We start from the raw sequence: 24,656 nt of genomic DNA, 5'->3' as shown, positions 1-24,656 counted from the left end.
GGAACACAATCCACACCTATTTTGTTGATTATTTTTGTTGTCTATTATTTTTATTTGTAAACGTTTTACTAGGATTTCATTCCTCAATATGTCTTAAACAAGGCTTGCCATGACTATGCAAATTATATTTTCTGAATCAAGGTAGGATTTGTTATCCATCTTCCCATGATTTAGAATATATACTTTTCATAGTCATGGTACACTTTGTTTAAAAACTATTGAAGACTGAAATCTGGAATCTTCATTTTTTAATTTATTTAACAACTGAAAAAGGTGTGGATCAATCTCCATTCTCCCTTGATTCAGAAGATATCATTTTCAGTCATGGCATGCTTGGTTCAACAGCTATTGATGAGAGAGCCACCGAATATCCAGTATACTTTTTTTTGTACCTTGGTTCATTGCGTCTTCATAGAGACCAATAAATTCCCCCACCAAAAAAACATCACGTTTACTCTTCATGCAGGGCATGCGGACATGTACTTGCATAACGATCAGTTATATATTCCGTAAACAAGTTTATATAACTGTTACCTATTGTGAATACGCACCACAACTTCTATAGGCTGTAGAAACAGGTGTTAATGTAAAAGTTAACAACTTTTTATGTCTTTTTCACTTTTTCATTATTCAGTTTGTCGGGGGTCTTTGTTTCTGTGTTTGTTCTGAGTTTGTCTAATCTCTCGTTCCCAGATTGAGTGGCAATATGTTGAAGAAGATTCAAAGGGCGACCAAGCGCGAGTTCTGACTGCTCAGCAAAATATGACAAATTTAAAACGATTTAATTGATTTTTGTGTGTGTGTGTGTGTGTGTTTTCCTATAAATTGTCTACAATTTATTCACTATGAACAAATCATTTCTATAAGGGGGGTGTGAGGGGATTCACCCCAAACCCCAGCGTTACATGACCTATGGTAACCCATGTTCTGTCCTCCGCAGTGTTAAATGTTGTGACTGACAGAGGAATGTTACAACTCACATGTTGCAGCCCTGAAGGGTATGGGATTAACATGAGGACTATGCTTTACCTCAGAGGAGAGAAGATTTTTACATACTATAAGCTTCAGCACTTGGCGGTCCTGTTCTGTGAGCTTGTGTGGCCTACCGCTTTGCGGCTCAGCAGTTGTTGCTCCTGAACGTTTCCACTTCACAATAACAGCACTTACAGTTGAAGGGGCAGCTCTAGCAGGACTGACTTGTTGGAAAGGTGTTCTCCTATGACGGTGCCATGTTGAAAATCACTGAGCTTTACAGTAAGGCCATTTCACTGCTAATGTCTATGTCCTCTATTGTATACACCTGTCAGCAACGGGTGTGGCTGAAATAGCGAATCCACTCATTTTAAGAAGTGTCCACATACTTTTGCATATATAGTTTATTTAGATGCTATTTATAAACGTTTTTTTTTTTTAATTACACATCAAATAGCCTAACAATGAGGAGAAAGGGAGTCGGTTTGAGGATAAATCCAGCCACTATTGTTGAACTCAGCTGGTTTTATCTGGCTAATAGCCTAAATAAATGGGATGCATTATTCACAGTAAATTCAATTAAAATCAAAGGCTCCCCTGGTCTCCTGAAGTCCTAATGTTTTGTGTGCAAATGTTTTTACCATGGCATGTAGGTCCAGGTTGCAGGCCCAACTGTTTTCTATACTGAGTATTGCCAACCCAGACAGTCTTTCCTGAGACATTGTGCATTTTAGTCCGATGTCCATTGCGCTGCCCAGTTTCCCTGATGTTGCTACGGCAATCAAGCTGTTTTTACCTGCCCTGTAACTGTCGCTTCTGCAGAGAGATCGTTTTCTTAACTAAAACTCATAAAGAACTTTCTAAGAGCCATTAGGCTCTCGGTCTGATATTCGCTTTTGAACACCTGAATAAGCTCCACTCATTTCACTGGCGCCATCGTAGCCTTGACCACAGCATTTGTTCACCGATATCCTCTTATACCTTCAATCAAAAGTATGTCAAGTCCTGAGGCACTTTTTCAGTCATGTCCTGAAACAAACACTTTGCTTCCTACTACATCTGGAAATGTAAAAGATGTATGACTGACTTTAGGGAGGGTTACTATCAAAATGATTTACTGAATTTAAAAAATCACATCCGTGGGCCCCCAGAGCTCGTGGGCCTCGTGCCTTGCGGGTGCTGCTGCCAGGTCAATGCATGTCACCAGTATACCAGTAGCCATTGTAATAGACCTTAGTCTTCTTTAGAATGGATTCACAACATACAGGCTACAACCATATGAATACAGACAATATACTTCTTATACAGTAAGTAGGCTGAGTAGCGGTGACATGTAGACGGATTCTCTGGGTTGTATTGGGATGCGCTGCAGAACTGCATCTGTAGAGGGAGGAATGAGAGAGATGCAGATCGGTGGAAAAGGCACCGGTCAGGCACCGAGGTAAAATACATTTTATACTGAGGTAAAATTAGTTTTATACGGAATATTCCGTGGATATTAATTGTTCTCTCATAACTAGCTATTGAACCAATCATGCCATGACTATGAAAATGGAATATTCTGAATCGGGGGGATGCAGAACGATCCTCACCTTTTTTTGGTTGTTGATTTTGATCTTCTCCATTCACCCCTGATTAAGAATATACAATGTTCATAGTCATGGCACGCTTTGTTAAAGAGTTAATGACGATTGAAATACGAAATCTTCATTTTTTTATGTAGGCCTGAATATAAAAAGGTGTGGATTGTAAAAAAAAAAATGTTTTTAATATCCACCGAATATCCAATATAAAATGTATTTTAAATCTGTTTATTGGGCCTTCATGTAGTCAAATAACCCCCCCCAAAAAAAAAAAAACCATAATTTAAAGACCCTGGGTTTATAAGCGCGGATATCGAATTTGCGGGTGGAGCATGCTTTTGCGGCACAGTCGATAGCGCGCTGGACTTCGGGCTAGAAGGCCGAGGGCTCGAGACCTGCTCCCTGCTGTTTCGTTACAATAATGTTTACTCCGTCTTGCAGGGCATGTGGAAAGGTACTTACATAACAAACACGCTGCCGAAATTCTATAGGCTATAGAAACAGATTTGTATGGACATGTTCATTGCTTTTTCTCTAAGTTTATTTATTTCTTATAAATAGTGTTTGTGTTAGTGTTTGTTTCTGTGTTCATTCTGAGCTTGTCTCATCTCTCCTTCACAGCCAATATGTTGAGGAAGACTCAAAGGGAGACAGTGCCCGAATTCTGACTGCTCAGCAACATATTTTCTATGACACATTAAATTGGTTGAATTTATTGTGTGTGTGTTTTCCTATCAATTGTCTACAATAGAGAGGAGAAGGAGAGGAGAGAGAAGGAGAGGATAGTAGAGACAAGGAGAGAGAGAAGAAGAGAGAGGATGAGGAGGAGGAGAGTGAAGGAGAGGAGAGGAGAGGATAGGAGAGAGAAGGAGAGGAGGAGAGAGAAGGGGAGGAGAGGAGAGAAAAGGAGAGGACAGCAGCAAATCATTCTGCTTACATTGTTGACTTCTCCCCCACCTCGTGCAGTTGTATAAGGGTGAGATTTACATCTTTGAGGGATGGAGAGGGGAGGGACTAACTGGAAACAAGGAGGAGAAGAGGGGAGGAGTAGAGAAGAATGTTGGAGGATATAAGGACCCTCAGTCAGCTCCCATCTTACTCATTTTCCTCCTCACACACAACCCGGAGAGTCGAGCCGTCACACACACAGATCTGTAACCATGAGGCTGAGCATAATGGGAGTTCTGCTGTGCGCTACGCTGGTTGCCTGTGTCAACGTCATGCCTCAGAAAGACTTCAACCTGGAGAAGGTGAGAGAGAGAGAGACTGAGAGAACTGATAAAACAAATGAGAAAGGCTACAACAACAAAAAGAGAGCAGGCAAAGAGTTGAGAGAAGAGTGTTGTACAGTACAAGTGCAGAGAGAGAAGAGATTCTGGAGTTGAGGAGGGTCAGAGTAGAGAGAGGACAGTGGATCATCTGCCATGACTATTAAATCAATTTCCATTGTGAGAATGAATGAATAGTGGTTCTTCTTTTTCTTAGAACTATATTCTCTCTCCCCAGATGGCTGGTAAGTGGTGGGCCGTGGGCTTTGCCACCAACGCCAAGTGGTTTATGAACCGTAAGGCTGGTATGAAGATGGGAACTTCCATGATGCTGCCCACTGCCGAAGGTGACCTGGACATCAGCAGCGCTATGCGCAAGTGAGTTTGTGTGTGTCTGTGTGCCCGTGTGTGTGTGTCCATTTCACTCATATTGATGCTGCTCTTTCTCTCAGCGCTGATGGCTCTTGCTGGAGGATGACCGAAGTGGCCAAGAAGACTGACATCCCAGGCCGCTTCACCTTCACCAGCCAGCGTGAGTTCACACACACACACACACACACACACACACACACACACACACACACACACACACACACACACACACACACACACACACACACACAGACACACACACACACACACACACACACACACACACACACAGTTAACATAACTACATATCTCTTTCTCCCTCTCTCAGGTTGGAACAATGAAAATGACATGCGTGTGGTAGCTGTCCAGTATGATGACTTTGCTCTGATCCACACCATCAAGACCAAACACGGAGTAACTGACGTGGTCAACAAACTCTTCAGTAAGTCTGTCTGGCTGCCTGCATGTCTGAAATTAATTCACACCTTTAGATTCTCATGTTTTGTGTCATTCATCACAGTTTCACTTTGGTCTCTGGTTTTAGCATGGTCATGTTACAGGTGGGTTATGTTAACCTGGTTGTGTTCTGTTAACCTGGTAGTGTTCTGTTAACCTGGTTGTGTTCTGTTAACATGGTTGCGTTGTATTAACCTGGCTGTGTTAACCTGGTTGTGTTCTGTTAACCTGGTTGTGTTCTGTTAACCTGGTAGAGTTTTGTTAACCTGGTTGTGTTCTGTTAACCTGGTTGTGGTAATCTGGTTATGGTAACCAGGTAGACTTGTGTTAACCTGCTTGTGTTGCGTTATCCTGGTAGTGCTGTGTTAACCCAGTTGTGTTGTGTTAACCCAGTTGTGTTAACCTGCTTGTGTTAAACTGGTTTTGTTCTGTTGTTTTATCCTGGTTGTGTTAACATGGTTCTGTTGTGTTAACCTGGTAGTGTTGTGTTTACCTGGTTGTGTTAACCTGCTTGTGTTTACCTGCTTGTGTTGAACAGTTTTTGTTGTGTTAACCTGGTTGTGTTGTGTTAATCTGATTGTGTTGTGTTTACCTGGTTGTGTTAACCTGGTTGTGTTGTGTTAACCTAGTTGTGTTATCCTGGTTCTGTTGTGTTTACCTTGTTGTGTTTTGTTAACCTGGTTGTGTTAACCTGATTCTGTTGTGTTTACTTTGTTGTGTTGTGTTAACCTGTTTTTGTTAAACTTTTTTGTTGTGTTAACCTGGTTGTGTGTGTTTACCTGGTCGTGTTGTGTTAACCTGGTTGTGTTGTGTTAACCTGGCTGTGTTAACCTGGTCGTGTTGTGTTAACCTGGTTGTGTTGTGGTTGTAGGTCGCACTCCAGAGGTGAGCGCAGATGTCCAGAAGAAGTTCATGCAGTTCTCTCTGGATACAGGAATCCTCTCTGGGAACATTGTTTTCCTGCCCAACAACGGTACGACACCACACACACACACACACACACACACACAGATGTACAATATTATTATGGTGATCAGATACATATGAATGTGCTTCCCTGGTAGAAATCATCTCCTCACTCTTATCTCCCTCCTCTCTATTGCAGGTGAATGTGCCGAGGCATAAATGTTCACTCATCACATTCTCCCTCTGCTACTCTTCTACTGGCATCTGTCTCCATTTCACATCCAAACTCTTTTCCTGGAAGAAGACTGAAGACTGCATATATTGAGGGATTTATTCCACAAATTTGAATTATTTTCAGCCTATTCAATTCAATATGAACAAAATAATAAAAGATGATTAAAAAAAGCATATTTCTCAAGTTGAGTACTGTCTTTTATAGGGGGAAAACGGAAGACATTTTTCATGGCTTATGGATTTAAAAATAACCAGAGCTTCAGGTACATCCAAAAATAACAAAGTTAATGTGTTTACCTAACTAATTCCTTCCCAGGCTTTGCCTTCCTTCTGCTTAGAGCAATTCATACCTGAGACAAGAAACACAAATAACATTCTACAGTATAAGCTCTAAGTGTTCTGTTCCACCATTATAGACAGAGGCTCTAAGTGTTCTGTTCCACCATTATAGACAGAGGCTCTAAGTGTTCTGTTTCACCATTATAGACAGAGGCTCTAAGTGTTCTGTTCCACGTTATAGACAGAGGCTCTAAGTGTTCTGTTCCACCATTACAGACAGAGGCTCTAAGTGTTCTGTTCCACCATTATAGACAGAGGCTCTAAGTGTTCTGTTCCACCATTATAGACAGAGGCTCTAAGTGTTCTGCTCCACCATTATAGACAGAGGCTCTAAGTGTTCTGTTTCACCCTTATAGACAGAGGCTCTAAGTGTTCTGTTCCACCATTATAGACAGAGGCTCTAAGTGTTCTGTTTCACCCTTATAGGCAGAGGCTCTAAGTGTTCTGTTCCACCATTATAGACAGAGGCTCTAAGTGTTCTGCTCCACCATTACAGACAGAGGCTCTAAGTGTTCTGTTCCACCATTACAGACAGAGGCTCTAAGTGTTCTGTTCCACCATTATAGACAGAGGCTTTAAGTGTTCTGTTCCACTATTATAGACAGAGGCTCTAAGTGTTCTGTTCCACCATTATAGACAGAGGCTCTAAGTGTTCTGTTCCACCATTATAGACAGAGGCTCTAAGTGTTCTGTTCCACCATTATAGACAGAGGCTCTAAGTGTTCTGTTCCACCATTATAGACAGAGGCTCTAAGTGTTCTGTTCCACCATTATAGACAGAGGCTCTAAGTGTTCTGTTCCACCATTATAGACAGAGGCTCTAAGTGTTCTGTTTCACCCTTATAGACAGAGGCTCTAAGTGTTCTGTTCCACCCTTATAGACAGAGGCTTTAAGTGTTCTGTTCCACTATTATAGACAGAGGCTCTAAGTGATCTGTTCCACTATTATAGACAGAGGCTCTAAGTGTTCTGTTCCACCATTATAGACAGAGGCTCTAAGTGTTCTGTTCCACGTTATATCAAATCAAATCAAATTTATTTATATAGCCCTTCGTACATCAGCTGATATCTCAAAGTGCTGTACAGAAACCCAGCCTAAAACCCCAAACAGCAAGCAATGCAGGTGTAGAAGCATGGTGGCTAGGAAAAACTCCCTAGAAAGGTTATAGACAGAGGCTCTAAGTGTTCTGTTCCACCCTTATAGACAGAGCTCTAAGTGTTCTGTTCCACCCTTATAGACAGAGGCTCTAAGTGTTCTGTTCCACCCTTATAGACAGAGGCTTTAAGTGTTCTGTTCCACTATTATAGACAGAGGCTCTAAGTGTTCTGTTCCACCATTATAGACAGAGGCTCTAAGTGTTCTGTTCCACCATTATAGACAGAGGCTCTAAGTGTTCTGTTCCACCCTCATAGACAGAGGCTCTAAGTGTTCTGTTCCACCCTTATAGACAGAGGCTCTAAGTGTTCTGTTCCACCCTTATAGACAGAGGCTCTAAGTGTTCTGTTCCACGTTATAGATAGAGGCTCTAAGTGTTCTGTTCCACGTTATAGACAGAGGCTCTAAGTGTTCTGTTTCACCATTATAGACAGAGGCTCTAAGTGTTCTGTTCCACCATTATAGACAGAGGCTCTAAGTGTTCTGTTCCATGATATAGACAGAATCTCTAAAGTCACGTGTCAAACTCATTCCATTGAGTGCCAAGTGTGTACAGTTTTCACCCCTCCATTGTACTTGATTGATGAATTAAGATCGCTGATTAGTAAGGAACTCCCCTCACCTGGTTTTCTAGGTCTTAATTGAAAGGAAAAACCAGCAGACACTATGCCCTCCATAGGATGAGTTTGACACTCCTGCTCTAAGTGTTCTGTTTCACCGCTATAGACGGTCCTTCTCCGTGTTAAAGTCATGTGAGTTGAATACAGGTTAGAATGCTGTGAGTGGCGCAGCGGTCTAAGGCACTGCATCACAGTCCTTGAGGCATCATTACAGACCTGGGTTCAATCCCAGGCTTTGTCACAGTTGACCACACCTGGGTGACCCATGAGGCTGTGCACAATTGGCCCAGTGTCATCCGGGTTTAGCTGGCCGTTGTGGACCAGGCACATGCACGCTGACTTCTGTCTCCAGTTGTACAGTGTTTCCTCTGACACATTGGTGTGTCAGGCTTCCGCGTTAAGCAAGCGGTGTGTCAAGAAGCAGTGCGGCTTGGCAGGGTTGTGTTTCGGAGGACGTATGGCTCTCGACCTTCGCCTCTCCCGAGTCCGTATGGGAATTGCAACGATGGGCCAAGTCTGTAACTACAAATTGGGGAGAAAAGGGGGGAGATAAAAAGTTAAATAAAAAACTATTTAAGAATGCTGTGCTATGATACAGTATAGTTTTGCATTACCTAAACCCTCCCTTAACCCGGGTGACACTGGGCCAATTGTGCACCACATCATGGCCTATTTGGTTGTCATTTTCTCATGTTTAGCATAACAGTTCACCGATCTATACAGCCTATTACTGCCAAATAATACAGTCAGTCCACCTTCAAAACAAAATCTTACTAGAGGTTATTTCATTATGCAGTGCAGTCTCTTTAGCTATAGGCCTATAACTTATTTAATTGGTACTCTGCATTCGGGGCAAGTAGCAAGTAGCGTTCTCCTGGCATCCGCCAAACCCAGATTCATTCATGGGACTGCCAGATGTTGATGCAAGATTCATCACTCCAGAGAACGTGCTTCCACTACTCCAGAGTCCAATGGCATCGATCTTTACACCACTCCAGAGAACGTGCTTCCACTACTCCAGAGTCCAATGGCATCGATCTTTACACCACTCCAGAGAACGTGCTTCCACTACTCCAGAGTCCAATGGCATCGATCTTTACACCACTCCAGAGAACGTGCTTCCACTACTCCAGAGTCCAATGGCATCGATCTTTACACCACTCCAGAGAACGTGCTTCCACTACTCCAGAGTCCAATGGCATCGATCTTTACACCACTCCAGAGAACGTGCTTCCACTACTCCAGAGTCCAATGGCATCGATCTTTACACCACTCCAGAGAACGTGCTTCCACTACTCCAGAGTCCAATGGCATCGATCTTTACACCACTCCAGCCGATACTTGGCATTGCGCATGGGGATGTTAGGCTTGTGTGCGGCTGCTCGGTCATAGAAAACCATTTCATGAAGCTCCCGACCAACAGTTCTTGTGCTGACGTTGCTTCCAGAGGCAATTTGGAATTCAGTAGTGAGTGTTCAAATCAAATCAAATGTTACATGTCACATGCACCTAATACAACACCTTACAGTGAAATGCTTACTTACAAGCCCTTAACCGACAATGCAGTTTTAATTAAAAATAAGTAAATAATAAAATAGAAATATAACAAATAATTAAGGAGCAACAATAAAATAAACAATAAAATAACAGTAGCGAGGCTATATACAGGGGGATCCAGTACAGAGTCAATGTGCGGGGGCACTGGTTAATCGAGGTAATTGAGGTAATATGTACAGTTGAAGTCTGAAGTTTACATACACTTATGTTGGAGTCATTAAAACTCGTTATTCAACAACTCCACAAATTTCTTGTTAACAAACTATATTTTTGGCAAGTCGGTTAGGACATCTATTTGTGCATGACACAAGTAATTTTTCCAACTATTGTTTACAGACAGATTATTTCACTTATAATTCACTGTATCACAATTCCAGTGGGTCAGAAGTTTACATACACTAAGTTGACTGTGCTTTTAAACAGCTTGGAAAATTCCAGCAAATGGCTTTAGAAGCTTCTGATAGGCTAATTGACATCATTTGACTCAATTGGAGGTGTACCTGTGGATGTATGTCACGCCCTGGTCAAAGTATTTTGTGTTTATCTTTATGTATTTGGTCAGGCCAGGGTGTGGCATGGGGTTTTTGTAATTGTGGTGTGTTTGTCTTGGGGTTTTGGTGGTGGTATTGGGATTGTAGCTTAGTGGGTTATCTAGCAAAGTCTATGGCTGTCTGGAGTGGTTCTCAATCAGAGGCAGATGCTTATCGTTGTCTCTGATTGGGAACCATATTTAGGCAGCCATATTCTTTGAGTTTGTCGTGGGTGATTGTCCTTAGTGTCTTACTTGTACTCTCTGTTAGTTTGCACTAGATAGGCTGTTTTCGGTTTTCATTACGTTTATTGTTTTGTAGTGTTTAGTGTTTAGTCGTGTTTACGTTTTGTTTAATAAATATGGATCGCAATCGACACGCTGCAGTTTGGTCCGACTCTCCTTCATCACCACTAGAAAACCGTAACAATGTATTTCAAGGCCTACCTTCAAACTCAGTGCTTCTTTGCTTGACATCATGGGAAAATCAAAAGAAATCAGCCAAGACCTCAGAAAAAAACTTTTAGACCTCCACAAGTCTGGTTCATCCTTGGGAGCAATTCCAAATGCCTGAAGGTACCACGTTCATCTGTACAAACAATAGTACGCAAGTATAAACACCATGGGACCACGCAGCCGTAATACCGCTCAGGAATGAGACGCGTTCTGTCTCCTAGAGATGAACATACTTTGGTGCGAAAAGTGCAAATCAGTCCCAGAACCACAGCAAAGGACCTTGTGAAGATGCTGGAGGAAACAGATACAAAGTATCTATATCCACAGTAAAACGAGTCCTATATCGACATAACCTGAAAGGCCGCTCAGCAAGGAAGAAGCCACTGCTCCAAAACCGCAATAAAAAAAGCCAAATACTAATTGAGTATTAGCTTCCAAATACTAATTGAGTGTATGTTTACTTCTGACCCACTGGGAATGTGATGAAAGAAATAAAAGCTTAAATAAATCCTTCTCTCTACTATTATTCTGACATTTCACATTCTTAAAATAAAGTGGTTATCCAAACTGACCTAAAACGGGGAATTTTTACAAGGATTAAATGTCAGGAATTGTGAAAAAAGTTTAAATGTATTTGGCTAAGTTGTATGTAAACTTCCGACTTCAACTGTACATGTAGGTAGAGGTCAAGTGATTGTGCGTGGATAATAAACAGAGAGTAGGTTGTCATCCTGGCACCACATTGCCAGGTATCTGACCTCCTCCCTATAAGGCTGTCTTATCGTTGTCAGTGATCAGGCCTACCACTGTTGTGTCGTCTGCAAACTTAATGACGGTGTTGGAGTTGTGCTTGGCCATGCAGTCAGGGGTGAACAGGGAGTACAGGAGGGGACTGAGCACGCACCCCTGAGGGGCCCCTGTGTTGAGGATCAGAGTGGCAGATGTGTTGTTACCTACCCTTACCACCTGGGGGCGGCCCGTCAGGAAGTCCAGGATCCAGTTGCAGAGGAAGGTGTTTAGTCCCAGGTCCTTAGTTGAACACTGAGCTGTAGTTAATGAATAGCATTCCCACGTAGGTGTTCCTTTTGCCCAGGTGGGAAAGGGCAGTGTGGAGTGCAATAGAGATTGCATCATCTGTGAATCAGTGAGGAAGGTATGCAGATTGGAGTGGGACTAGGGTTTCAGGGATTATGGTGTTGATGTGAGCCATGACCAGCCTTTCAAAGCACATCATGGCTACAGACGTGAGTGCTACGGGTCCGTGGTCATTTAGGCAGGTTACCTTGGTGTTCTTGGGCACAGGGACTATGGTGGTCTGCTTTAATATGTTTGGTATTACAGACTCGGTCAAGGATAGGTTAAAAATGTCAGTAAAGACTTGCCAGATGATCACCGCATGCCCAGAGTACACATCCTGGTAATCCATCTGGCCCTGCGGCCTTGTGAATGTTGACCTGTTTAAAGGTCTTACTCACGTTGGCTACGGAGAGTGCAATCACACTGTTGTCCGGAACAGCTGATGCTCTCATGCATGCTTCAGTGTTGCTTGCCTCGAAGCGAGCATAGAAGTTATTTATCTCGTCTGGTAGGCTTGTGTTAATGGACAGCTCGCAGCGGTGCTTCCCTTTGTAGTCCGTAATAGTTGGCAAGCCCTGCCACATCAGACGCGCGTTTGAGTCGGTGTAGTACAATTCAATCTTAGTCCTGTATTTACGCTTTGCCTGTTTGATGGTTCGTCGGAGGGTATAGCCGGATTTCTTATAAGCGTCCGGGTTAGAGTCCTGCTCATTGAAAGCGGCAGCTCTACTCTTTAGCTTGCAACTGAGGACAGACAATTGTGACATGCTATGCGCTTCAGCTCTCTGCATCCCATTCTGTTAGGTTGTGTGGCCTACCACTTCATGGCTGAGCAGGTGTTGCTCCTAAACTTTTCTACTTCACAATAACAGCACTTACGGTTGACCGGGGCAGCTGTAGCAACCCAGAAATTTTGACGAACTGACTTGTTGGACAGGTGCCATCCTATGACGGTGCCACGTTGAAAGTCTCTGAGTTCTTCAGGAAAGCCATTCTACTGCCAATGTTTCTCTATGGCGATTGCATGGCTGTGTGCTCAATTTTATACACCTGTCAGCAACGAGTGGGGCTGAAATAGCGAATCCACTCATTTGAAGAGGTGTCCACATACTTTTGTATATATAGTTTATTTAGATGCTATTTATAAACGTTTTATAAAAATTACACATCAAATAGCCTAACAATGAGGAGAAAGGAGTCAGTTTGAGGATAAATCCAGCCACTATTGTTGAACTCAGCTGGTTTTATCTGGCTAATAGCCTAAATAAATGGGATGCATTATTCACAGTAAATTCAATTAAAATCAAATCCAACTTAAGAGGCTCCCCTGGTCTCCTGAAGTCCTAATATTTTGTGTGCAAATGTTTTTACCATGGCTTGTAGGTCCAGGTTGCAGGCCCAACTGTTTTCTATACTGAGTATTGCCAACCCAGACAGTCTTTCCTGAATAATGCTGTAGATATTGTTATAAGGGAGTGTGAGACTATTGACACATGTAACTTTCAGAGTTTTATTCTTGTTATTAATATAGTTTACAGAGTGCTAAAAGTGCTGCTGTTGCTAGCTAGCATGCCTTTCTGTGATGTAGACGGTTAGCTGAGCTGCCGACAGGTGCTGGCGTTGCATTTTGGGAGATGTAGTTTGGTCCTCTACGGTCTGAATGGAATAGAGGCGATTTCACGTTGTAACTTGTTTATGTTGCAGTGTTTTTGTACATGAGTTGTTGTATTTAGCTACTGTCAACACTGAAAGCACCTAGCAATGTATTGGGGATGTGAGACAGGATATGTGTTTTACCTTTCTTCATGCTCCTGTGTAGAACAACTGGTCAGATGGTGCATTGGAGACTGATGTGTTCCTGTCCTGTCTTTTCATAATACTATTGCAGGTATGGTTCTATTGTCTAAGAATTAAGATTATACATTCTTTGTATTAAGGACTGGTTATTATTTTATCAAATCAAATCAAATCAAATCAAATCAAATTTTATTTGTCACATACACATGGTTAGCAGATGTTAATGCGAGTGTAGCGAAATGCTTGTGCTTCTAGTTCCGACAATGCAGTAATAACGAGCAAGTAATCTAACTAACAATTCCAAAAAAACTACTGTCATACACAGTGTAAGGGGATAAAGAATATGTACATAAGGATATATGAATGAGTGATGGTACAGAGCAGCATAGGCAAGATACAGTAGATGATATCGAGTACAGTATATACATATGAGATAAGTATGTAAACCAAGTGGCATAGTTAAAGTGGCTAGTGATACATGTATTACATAAGGATGCAGTCGATGATATAGAGTACAGTATCAACGTATGCATATGAGATGAACAATGTAGGGTAAGTAACATTATATAAGGTAGCATTGTTTAAAGTGGCTAGTGATATATTTACATCATTTCCCATCGATTCCCATGATTAAAGTGGCTGGAGTAGAGTCAGTGTCATTGACAGTGTGTTGGCAGTAGCCACTCAATGTTAGTGGTGGCTGTTTAACAGTCTGATGGCCTTGAGATAGAAGCTGTTTTTCAGTCTCTCGGTCCCAGCTTTGATGCACCTGTACTGACCTCGCCTTCTGGATGGCAGCGGGGTGAACAGGCAGTGGCTCGGGTGGTTGATGTCCTTGATGATCTTTATGGCCTTCCTGTAGCATCGGGTGGTGTAGGTGTCCTGGAGGGCAGGTAGTTTGCCCCCGGTGATGCGTTGTGCAGACCTCACTACCCTCTGGAGAGCCTTACGGTTGAGGGCGGTGCAGTTGCCATACCAGGCGGTGATACAGCCCGCCAGGATGCTCTCGATTGTGCATCTGTAGAAGTTTGTGAGTGCTTTTGGTGACAAGCCAAATTTCTTCAGCCTCCTGAGGTTGAAGAGGCGCTGCTGCGCCTTCCTCACGATGCTGTCTGTGTGAGTGGACCAATTCAGTTTGTCTGTGATGTGTATGCCGAGGAACTTAAAACTTGCTACCCTCTCCACTACTGTTCCATCGATGTGGATGGGGGTGTTCCCTCTGCTGTTTCCTGAAGTCCACAATCATCTCCTTAGTTTTGTTGACGTTGAGTGTGAGGTTATTTTCCTGACACCACACTCCGAGGGCCCTCACCTCCTCCCTGTAGGCCGTCTCGTCGTTGTTGGTAATCAAGCCTACCACTGTTGTGTCGTCCGCAAACTTGATGATTGAGTTGGAGGCGTGCATGGCCACGCAGTCGTGGGTGAACAGGGAGTACAGGAGAGGGCTCAGAACGCACCCTTGTGGGGCCCCAGTGTTGAGGATCAGCGGGGAGGAGATGTTGTTGCCTACCCTCACCACCTGGGGGCGGCCCGTCAGGAAGTCCAGTACCCAGTTGCACAGGGGGGGTCGAGACCCAGGGTCTCGAGCTTGATGACGAGCTTGGAGGGTACTATGGTGTTGAATGCCGAGCTGTAGTCGATGAACAGCATTCTCACATAGGTATTCCTCTTGTCCAGATGGGTTAGGGCAGTGTGCAGTGTGGTTGAGATTGCATCGTCTGTGGACCTATTTGGGCGGTAAGCAAATTGGAGTGGGTCAAGGGTGTCAGGTAGGGTGGAGGTGATATGGTCCTTGACTAGTCTCTCAAAGCACTTCATGATGACGGATGTGAGTGCTACGGGCGGTAGTCGTTTAGCTCAGTTACCTTAGCTTTCTTGGGAACAGGAACAATGGTGGCCCTCTTGAAGCATGTGGGAACAGCAGACTGGTATAGGGATTGATTGAATATGTCCGTAAACACACCGGCCAGCTGGTCTGCGCATGCTCTGAGGGCGCGGCTGGGGATGCCGTCTGGGCCTGCAGCCTTGCGAGGGTTAACACGTTTAAATGTCTTACTCACTTCGGCTGCAGTGAAGGAGAGACCGCATGTTTCCGTTGCAGGCCGTGTCAGTGGCACTGTATTGTCCTCAAAGCGGGCAAAAAGTTATTTAGTCTGCCTGGGAGCAAGACATCCTGGTCCGTGACTGGGCTGGGTTTCTTCCTGTAGTCCGTGATTGACTGTAGACCCTGCCACATACCTCTTGTGTCTGAGCCGTTGAATTGAGATTCTACTTTGTCTCTGTACTGGCGCTTAGCTTGTTTGATAGCCTTGCGGAGGGAATAGCTGCACTGTTTGTATTCAGCCATGTTACCAGACACCTTGCCCTGATTAAAAGCAGTGGTTCGTGCCTTCAGTTTCACACGAATGCTGCCATCAATCCACGGTTTCTGGTTAGGGAATGTTTTAATCGTTGCTATGGGAACGACATCTTCAACGCACGTTCTAATGAACTCGCACACCGTATCAGCGTATTCGTCAATGTTGTTGTCTGACGCAATACGAAACATCTCCCAGTCCACGTGATGGAAGCAGTCTTGGAGTGTGGAGTCAGCTTGGTCGGACCAGCGTTGGACAGACCTCAGCGTGGGAGCTTCTTGTTTTAGTTTCTGTCTGTAGGCAGGGATCAACAAAATGGAGTCGTGGTCAGCTTTTCCGAAAGGGGGGGGGGGCAGGGCCTTATATGCGTCGCGGAAGTTAGAGTAACAATGATCCAGGGTCTTTCCACCCCTGGTTGCGCAATCGATATGCTGATAAAATTTAGGGAGTCTTGTTTTCAGATTAGCCTTGTTAAAATCCCCAGCTACAATGAATGCAGCCTCCGGATAAATCGTTTCCAGTTTGCAGAGAGTTAAATAAAGTTCGTTCAGAGCCATCGATGTGTCTGCTTGGGGGGATATATACGGCTGTGATTATAATCGAAGAGAATTCTCTTGGTAGATAATGCGGTCTACATTTGATTGTGAGGAATTCTAAATCAGGTGAACAGAAGGATTTGAGTTCCTGTATGTTTCCTTCATCACACCATGTCACGTTGGCCATAAGACATACGCCCCGCCCCTCTTCTTACCAGAAAGATGTTTGTTTCTGTCGGCGCGATGCGTGGAGAAACCCGCTGGCTGCACCGCTTCGGATTGCGTCTCTCCAGTTAGCCATGTTTCCGTGAAGCAAAGAACGTTACAGTCTCTGATGTCCCTCTGGAATGCTACCCTTGCTCGGATTTCATCAACCTTGTTGTCAAGAGACTGGACATTGGCAAGAAGAATGCTAGGGAGTGGTGCACGATGTGCCCGTCTCCGGAGTCTGACCAGAAGACCGCTTCGTTTCCCTCTTTTTCTGAGTCGTTTTTTTTTTTTGGTCGCTGCATGTGATCCACTCGGTTACACTGGTTGTAAGGCAGAACACAGGATCCGCGTCGCGAAAAACATATTCTTGGTCGTACTGATGGTGAGTTGACGCTGATCTTATATTCAGTAGTTCTTGTCGGCTGTATGTAAAGAAACCTAAGATGACCTGGGGTACTAGTGTAAGAAATAACACGTAAAAAACAAAAAACTGCATAGTTTCCTAGGAACGCGAAGCGAGGCGGCCATCTCTGTCGGCGCCGGAAGAGTATATGTAGTATACATTATGGCTTTATGTATGAGTGTGATTGTGTGATCCCGAGAAAACACTGAGAGAGAACAACTTGTCAGATGGTGCATTGGAGACTGATGTGTTCCTGTCCTGTCTTTTCACAATACTATTGCAGATCAACATAAAAGCCTAAAAGACAGCCGTGGTGTCGCTCTCATTTCTTGGTTCTCCTGTGGTACATAAGAACGTGGTGTCGCTCTTCATTTCTTGGTTCTCCTGTGGTGAATATAAGACCCACTACCTGACACCATTCTGTATACTTCTGGCCCTTCTTTGGACACTGTGTTAACAACCCTCCAGGCAAGCTTCAATGCAATACAACTCTCCTTCCGTGGCCTCCAATTGCTCTTAAATACAAGTAAAACTAAATGCATGCTCAAAGCCCCATATACTACCCACCATTGCGACCTGTAAGCTCTCGTTGGCTGGCCCTCGCTTCATACTCGTGGCCAAACCCACTGGCTCCATGTCATCTACAAGACCCTGCTAGGTGAAGTCCCCCCTTATCTCAGCTCGCTGGTTACCGTAGCAGCACCCACCTGTAGCACACGCTCCAGCAGGTATAACTCTCTGGTCACCCCCAAAACCAATTCTTTCTTTGGCCGCCTCTCCTTCCAGTTCTCTGCTGCCAATGACTGGAACGAACTACAAAAATCTCTGAAACTGGAAACACTTATCTCCCTCACTAGCTTTAAGCACCAACTATCAGAGCAGCTCACAGATTACTGCACCTGTACATAGCCCACCTATAATTTAGCCCAAACAACTACCTCTTTCCCTACTGTATTTATTTTATTTATCTTGCTCCTTTGCACCCCATTATTTGTATTTCTACTTTGCACATTCTTCCACTGCAAATCTACCATTCCAGTGTTTTACTTGCTATATTGTATTTACTTTGCCACCATTACCTTTTTTTGCCTTTGCCTCCCTTATCTCACCTCATTTGCTCACATCTTATGTAGACTTGTTTATACTGTATTATTGACTGTATGTTTGTTTTACTCCATGTGTAACTCTGTGTTGTTGTATGTGTCGAACTGCTTTGCTTTATCTTGGCCAGGTTGCAATTGTAAATGAGAACTTGTTCTCAACTTGCCTACCTGGTTAAATAATGGTGAAATCAAAATAAAATACAGATGCACAACGATATATACCACAAATAAGGGTTTGTTGATATTTGAAACCACGCAACTCAAACACCGGTTCACCAGAATGAAGTAAATCGCAAACAGCTGTTTTGTTAAGACGTCAAGAACTGTTCTCTGCAGAAGACGATCATCTGTTTGCATCTGCCAATGTATTGGCTGTATAGTATCCAGACGACCTGTCCCCAGAGCTTCCTATACAGTTAATCTCTTTCTGTAACTTGTTGAGGAGGCAATTAAAGCGAATGAGATGCTCAATTAAAGATGTTGCAGAACTGTAGTATTTCAAGCCCTCCTTCCTTCTGCCCAGTTTCCCTGATGTTGCTACGGCAATCAAGCTGTTTTTACCTGCCCTGTAACTGTCGCTTCTGCAGAGAGATCGTTTTCTTAACTAAAACTCATAAAGAACTTTCTAAGAGCCATTAGGCTCTCGGTCTGATATTCGCTTTTGAACACCTGAATAAGCTCCACTCATTTCACTGGCGCCATCGTAGCCTTGACCACAGCATTTGTTCACCGATATCCTCTTATACCTTCAATCAAAAGTATGTCAAGTCCTGAGGCACTTTTTCAGTCATGTCCTGAAACAAACACTTTGCTTCCTACTACATCTGGAAATGTAAAAGATGTATGACTGACTTTAGGGAGGGTTACTATCAAAATGATTTACTGAATTTAAAAAATCACATCCGTGGGCCCCCAGAGCTCGTGGGCCTCGTGCCTTGCGGGTGCTGCGGGTGTGTCCAGTACGTAAAATTAGTCTTCTTTAGAATGGATTCACAACATACAGGCTACAACCATATGAATACAGACAATATACTTCTTATACAGTAAGTAGGCTGAGTAGCGGTGACAGGTAGACGGATTCTCTGGGTTGTATTGGGATGCGCTGCAGAACTGCATCTGTAGAGGGAGGAATGAGAGAGATGCAGATCGGTGGAAAAGGCACCGGTCAGTCACCGAGGTAAAATACATTTTATACTGAGGTAAAATTTGTTTTATACGGAATATTCCGTGGATATTCATTTTTTCTCTCATAACTTGCTATTGAACCAATCATGCCATGACTATGAAAATGGAATATTCTGAATCGGGGGGATGCAGAACGATCCTCACCTTTTTTTGGTTGTTGATTTTGATCTTCTCCATTCACCCCATAGTCATGATTAAGAGTTAATGACGATTGAAATACGAAATCTTCATTTTTTTTAATGTAGGCCTGTATATAAAAATATATATATTTTTAAATATCCACCGAATATCCAATGTAAAATGTATTTTACATATGTTTATGGCGCCTTCATGTAGTCAAATAACCCCCCCCCAAAAAAAAAACAAAAAAAACAATGTGTACTCCTTCTTGCAGGGTGTGTGGAAAGTTACTTGCGTAACAGTCAGTTATATAAATTGCATAAACAAGTTTATAAAACTGTTACCTAATTTTGAACACGCAGCACAAATTCGATATGTTATAGAAACATATTTGCATGTAATTATATGGACATGCTCATTGCTTTTTCTCCAAGTTTATTTAGGTCGTATAGTCAGAGTCTTTGTTTCTGTGGTCGTTCTGAGCTTGTTTCATCTCTTCTTCACATCCAATATGTTGAGGAAGATTTCAAAGTGCGACCGAGCCCGAGTTCTGACTGCTCAGAAACAGTAATATAACCTACAGGAGAGTATGTACCATTCATAGTTATATAACCTCCAGGAGTTATGTACCATTCATAGTTATATAACCTCCAGGCGTTATGTACCATTCAGAGTTATATAACCTACAGGAGTTATGTACCATTCAGAGTTATATAACCTTCAGGAGTTATGTACCATTCAGTGTTATATAACCTACAGGAGTTATGTACCATTCAGAGTTATATAACCTTCAGGAGTTATGTACCATTCATAGTTATGTGCCAACCATAGTTATATAACCTCCAGGAGTTATGTACCACTCACCGTTATGTACCATTCAGAGTTATATAACCTCCAGGAGTTATGTACCATCAGAGTTATATAACCTCCAGGAGTTATGTACCATTCAGAGTTATATAACCTACAGGAGTTATGTACCATTCAGAGTTATATAACCTACAGGAGTTATGTACCATTCAGAGTTATATAACCTACAGGAGTTATGTACCATGCAGAGTTATATAACCTACAGGAGATTATGTAACCTTCAGACCTCCAAGTAATGTATCCTTCAGGAGGAATTCGTTATATGACCTATGTTAACCCATGTTCTGTCCTGCACAGTGTTAAATGTCGTGACTGACAGAGGAATGTTACAACTCAGATGTTGCAGCCCTGAAGGGTATGGGATTAACATGAGGACTATGCTTTACCTCACTCTGAGGATACTGTGTGTATATGTGTTGGTGCATTCATGTGTGTGTGTGTGTCTTCATGCTTACATGTGGATTTCAGGGTGGAGGTTGTTCAGACCAGGAATCAGACTTGTCTAAATAGATAAGTCCTATCATTGTTGGGGTAGAGGAGAGAGAAGGAGGAGAAAAGGAGTGAAGAGGGGAGAGAGAAGGAGAAGATGAGAGAGAAGGAGGAGAAAAGGAGCGAAGAGGGGAGAGAGAAGGAGGAGAGGAGAGAGAGGGAGGAGAGGAGAAAGAAGGAGGAGAAAAGGAGCGAAGAGGGAAGGTGAGGAGAGGAGAGAGAAGGAGAAGAGAGAGGAGAGAGAAGGAGAAGAGAGAAAAGGACAGGCGAGAAAAGGACAGGAGAGAAAAGGAGAGGAGAGAGGAGAAGAGAGAAAAGGAGAGGAGATGAGAGAAAAGGAGAGGAGATGAGAGAAAAGGAGAGGAGGAGAGAGGAGAAGAGAGAAAAGGACAGGAGAGGGGAGAAGAGAGAAAAGGAGAGGAGATGAGAGAAAAGGAGAGGAGATGAGAGAGGATGAGAGAGGAGAAGAGAGAAAAGGAGAGGAAATGAGAGAAAAGGAGAGGAGGAGAGAGGAGAAGAGAGAAAAGGAGAGGAGATGAGAGAAAAGGAGAGGAGGAGAGAGAAGAGAAAATGAGGAGAGAGGAGAAGAGAGAAAAGGAGAGGACAGCAGCAAATCATTCTGCTTACATTCTTGACTTCTCCCCCACCTCCTCGTGCAGTTGTATAAGGGTGAGATTTACATCTTTGAGGGATGGAGAGGGGAGGGACTAACTGGAAACAAGGGGGAGAAGAGGGGAGGAGTAGAGAAGAATGTTGGAGGATATAAGGACCCTCAGTCAGCTCCCACCTTACTCATTTTCCTCCTCACACACAACCCGGAGAGTCGAGCCGTCACACACACAGATCTGTAACCATGAGGCTGAGCATAATGGGAGTTCTGCTGTGCGCTACGCTGGTTGCCTGTGTCAACGTCATGCCTCAGAAAGACTTCAACCTGGAGAAGGTGAGAGAGAGAGAGACTGAGAGAACTGATAAAACAAATGAGAAAGGCTACAACAACAAAAAGAGAGCAGGCAAAGAGTTGAGAGAAGAGTGTTGTACAGTACAAGTGCAGAGAGAGAAGAGATTCTGGAGTTGAGGAGGGTCAGAGTAGAGAGAGGACAGTGGATCATCTGCCATGACTATTAAATCAATTTCCATTGTGAGAATGAATGAATAGTGGTTCTTCTTTTTCTTAGAACTATATTCTCTCTCCCCAGATGGCTGGTAAGTGGTGGGCCGTGGGCTTTGCCACTAACGCCAAGTGGTTTATGAACCGTAAGGCTAGTATGAAGATGGGAACTTCCATGATGCTGCCCACTGCCGGAGGTGACCTGGACATCAACTGCGCCAACCAGAAGTGAGTTTGTGTGTGTCCGTGTGTGTGTGTCCATTTCACTCATACTGATGCTGCTCTTTCTCTCAGCGCTGATGGCTCTTGCTGGAGGGTGACCCATCTGGCCAAGAAGACTGACATCCCAGGCCGCTTCACCTTCACCAGCCAGCGTGAGTTCACACACACACACACACACACACACACACACACACACACACACACACACACACACACACACACACACACACACACACACACACACACACACACACACACACACACACACACACACACACAGACACAGACACAGACACACACACACACAGTTAACATAACTACATATCTCTTTCTCCCTCTCTCAGGTTGGAACAATGAAAATGACATGCGTGTGGTAGCTGTCCAGTATGATGACTTTGCTCTGATCCACACCATCAAGACCAAACACGGAGTAACTGACGTTCTCAACAAACTCTTCAGTAAGTCTGTCTGGCTGCCTGCATGTCTGAAATAAATTCACACCTTTAGATTCTCATGTTTTGTGTCATTCATCACAGTTTCACTTTGGTCTCTGGTTTTAGCATGGTTATGTTACAGGTGGGTTGTGTTAACCTGGTTGTGTTCTGTTAACCTGGTTGTGTTGTGTTAACCTGGTTGTGTTGTGTTAACCTGGTTGTGTTCTGTTAACCTGGTAGTGTTCTATTAACCTGGTTGTGTTGTGTTAACCTGGCAGTGTTGTGTTAACCTGGTTGTGTTCTGTTAACCTGGTTGTGTTGTGTTAACCTGGTTGTGTTCTGTTAACCTGGTAGTGTTGTGTTAACCTGGTAGTGTTCTGTTAACCTGGTTGTGTTGTGTTAACCTGGCTGTGTTAACCTGCTTGTGTTAAATTTTTGTGTTGTGTGAACCTAGTTGTGTGTGTTAACCTGGTCGTGTTGTGTTCACCTGGTAGTTTTGTGTTAACTGGGTTTTGTTGTGTTTACCTGGTTGTGTGGTTAACCAAATGGCGTTAACCTGCTTGTGTTAAACTTTTGTGTTGTGTTTACCTGGTTGTGTTAACCTGGCCGTGTTGTGTTAACCTGGCTGTGTTAACCTGGTTGTGTGTGTTTACCTGGTTGTGTTGTGCTAACCTGGTTGTGTTGTGTTAACCTGGTATTGTTTGTTAACCTGGTTGTGGTAACCTCGTAATCTTGTGTTAACCTGGTAGTTTTGTGTTAACTGGGTTTTGTTGTGTTTACCTGGTTGTGTGTGTTAACCTGGTTGTTTTAACCTGGTTCTGTTGTGCTACCCTGGTTGTGTTAACCTGGTAGTGTTTGTTAACCTGGTTGTTTTAATCTAGTTGTGTTAACCTGGTAGTGTTGTGTTAACCCAGTTGTGTTGTGTTAACATGGTAGTGTTGTGTTAACTTGGTCGCGTTGTGTTAACCTGGCTGTGTTAACCTGCTTGCGTTAAACTTTTGTGTTGTGTTAACCTGGCTGTGTTGTGTTAACCTGGCTGTGTTAACCTGGTCGTGTTGTGTTAACCTGGTTGTGTTAACCTGGCTGTGTTTACCTGGTCGTGTTGTGTTAACCTGGCTGTGTTAACCTGGTCATGTTGTGTTAACCTGGTTGTGTTGTGGTTGTAGGTCGCACTCCAGAGGTGAGCGCAGATGTCCAGAAGAAGTTCTTGCAGTTCTCTCTGGATACAGGAATCCTCTCTGAGAACATTGTTTTCCTGCCCAACAACGGTACGACACCACACACACACACACACACACACACACAGATGTACAATATTATTATGGTGATCAGATACATATGAATGTCCTTCCCTGGTAGAAATCATCTCCTCACTCTTATCTCCCTCCTCTCTATTGCAGGTGAATGTGCCGAGGCATAAATGTTCACTCATCCCATTCTCCCTCTGCTACTCTTCTACTGGCATCTGTCTCCATTTCACATCCAAACTCTTTTCCTGGAAGAAGACTGAAGACTGCAAACCCCAGCCACCCCCTCCCCTGGCAGAACAAACCCCAGCCACCCCCTCCCCCGGCAGAACAAACCCCAGCCACCCCCTCCCTCGGCAGAACAAACCCCTTCACCTTTAATCCCCACTACTTCCTATAAACCACTGTACACAAGCTTTTTTTTACTGCAGATTTCTCGTTTAAATAAATAATCTTTAAAAACATACACATGATCCCTACTGTCACATTGGTTGGTGTCTGGTTGTGTTGACCTGGGTGGTGTTGATCTGGTTGTGTTGACCTGGGTGGTGTCGACCTGGGTGGTGTTGATCTGGGTGGTGTTGATCTGGGTGGTGTCGACCTGGGTGGTGTTGACCTGGGTGGTGTTGATCTGGGTGGTGTTGACCTGGGTAGTGTTGATCTGGGTGGTGTTGACCTGGGTGGTGTTTACCTGGGTGGTGTTGATCTGGGTGGTGTTGATCTGGGTGGTGTTGATCTGGGTGGTGTCGACCTGGGTGGTGTTGATCTGGGTGGTGTTGACCTGGGTGGTGTTGATCTGGGTGGTGTTGACCTGGGTGGTGTTGATCTGGGTGGTGTTGATCTGGGTGGTGTTGACCTGGTTGTGTTTACCTGGTTGTGTTTACCTGGTTGTGTTTATCTGGTTGTGTTTACCTGGGTGGTGTTTACCTGGTTGGGGTCTTCATATTTAGAGTGAAGTGTGAGAGGAAACGATGTAAGTAGAGGCAGCAATATCAAACAGGCTTTTGGTGCTTTCAGGACAACTGTGTCAGAGCTATAGAAAGAGGAATT

General features: G+C 43.7%; 2 protein-coding genes across 3 annotated transcripts; both read left to right on the top strand.

The window, feature by feature from the left end:
• Nucleotides 1-3,641: 3,641 nt before the first annotated feature.
• Nucleotides 3,642-24,072, top strand: LOC112227670 (lipocalin-like). 2 transcript variants are annotated; one of them, XR_006080287.1, is made up of 7 exons: nt 3,642-3,805; nt 4,062-4,201; nt 4,276-4,355; nt 4,524-4,637; nt 5,523-5,624; nt 5,757-5,873; nt 23,908-24,072. XR_006080287.1 is itself a non-coding variant. In XM_042308682.1 (6 exons), the coding sequence occupies exons 1-6, from the start codon at nt 3,716-3,718 to the stop codon at nt 5,774-5,776; spliced, it is 546 nt and encodes a 181-aa protein (XP_042164616.1). In that variant the 5' UTR covers nt 3,642-3,715; the 3' UTR covers nt 5,777-5,975. The 2 variants fall into 2 exon arrangements, 1 of the variants encoding a protein (XP_042164616.1); XM_042308682.1 differs by lacking the exon at nt 23,908-24,072 and having other exon boundaries at nt 5,757-5,975.
• LOC121838729 (lipocalin-like) lies at nt 21,375-24,072 on the top strand. Its single transcript, XM_042308681.1, has 6 exons — nt 21,375-21,535; nt 21,792-21,931; nt 21,998-22,077; nt 22,270-22,383; nt 23,526-23,627; nt 23,760-24,072. The coding sequence occupies exons 1-6, from the start codon at nt 21,446-21,448 to the stop codon at nt 23,777-23,779; spliced, it is 546 nt and encodes a 181-aa protein (XP_042164615.1). The 5' UTR covers nt 21,375-21,445; the 3' UTR covers nt 23,780-24,072.
• Nucleotides 24,073-24,656: the final 584 nt, after the last annotated feature.

Source organism: Oncorhynchus tshawytscha, linkage group LG29 (genome assembly GCF_018296145.1).
Source record: "Oncorhynchus tshawytscha isolate Ot180627B linkage group LG29, Otsh_v2.0, whole genome shotgun sequence".
Classification (NCBI taxonomy): Eukaryota; Metazoa; Chordata; class Actinopteri; order Salmoniformes; family Salmonidae; genus Oncorhynchus; species Oncorhynchus tshawytscha.
This window is presented reverse-complemented; position numbering and strand designations above follow the sequence as displayed.

What these genes read in the sequence shown, in the direction of transcription:
- LOC112227670 (XM_042308682.1), top strand. Translation starts at nt 3,716, where the DNA reads ATGAGGCTGAGCATAATGGGAGTTCTGCTGTGCGCTACGCTGGTTGCC. An exon ending in CGTGGTCAACAAACTCTTCA is followed by an intron (nt 4,638 to 5,522) that starts GTAAGTCTGTCT and finishes TTGTGGTTGTAG; the next exon opens with GTCGCACTCCAGAGGTGAGC. An exon ending in TGTTTTCCTGCCCAACAACG is followed by an intron (nt 5,625 to 5,756) that starts GTACGACACCAC and finishes TCTCTATTGCAG; the next exon opens with GTGAATGTGCCGAGGCATAA.
- LOC121838729 (XM_042308681.1), top strand. Translation starts at nt 21,446, where the DNA reads ATGAGGCTGAGCATAATGGGAGTTCTGCTGTGCGCTACGCTGGTTGCC. An exon ending in AAGACTTCAACCTGGAGAAG is followed by an intron (nt 21,536 to 21,791) that starts GTGAGAGAGAGA and finishes CTCTCTCCCCAG; the next exon opens with ATGGCTGGTAAGTGGTGGGC. An exon ending in CGTTCTCAACAAACTCTTCA is followed by an intron (nt 22,384 to 23,525) that starts GTAAGTCTGTCT and finishes TTGTGGTTGTAG; the next exon opens with GTCGCACTCCAGAGGTGAGC.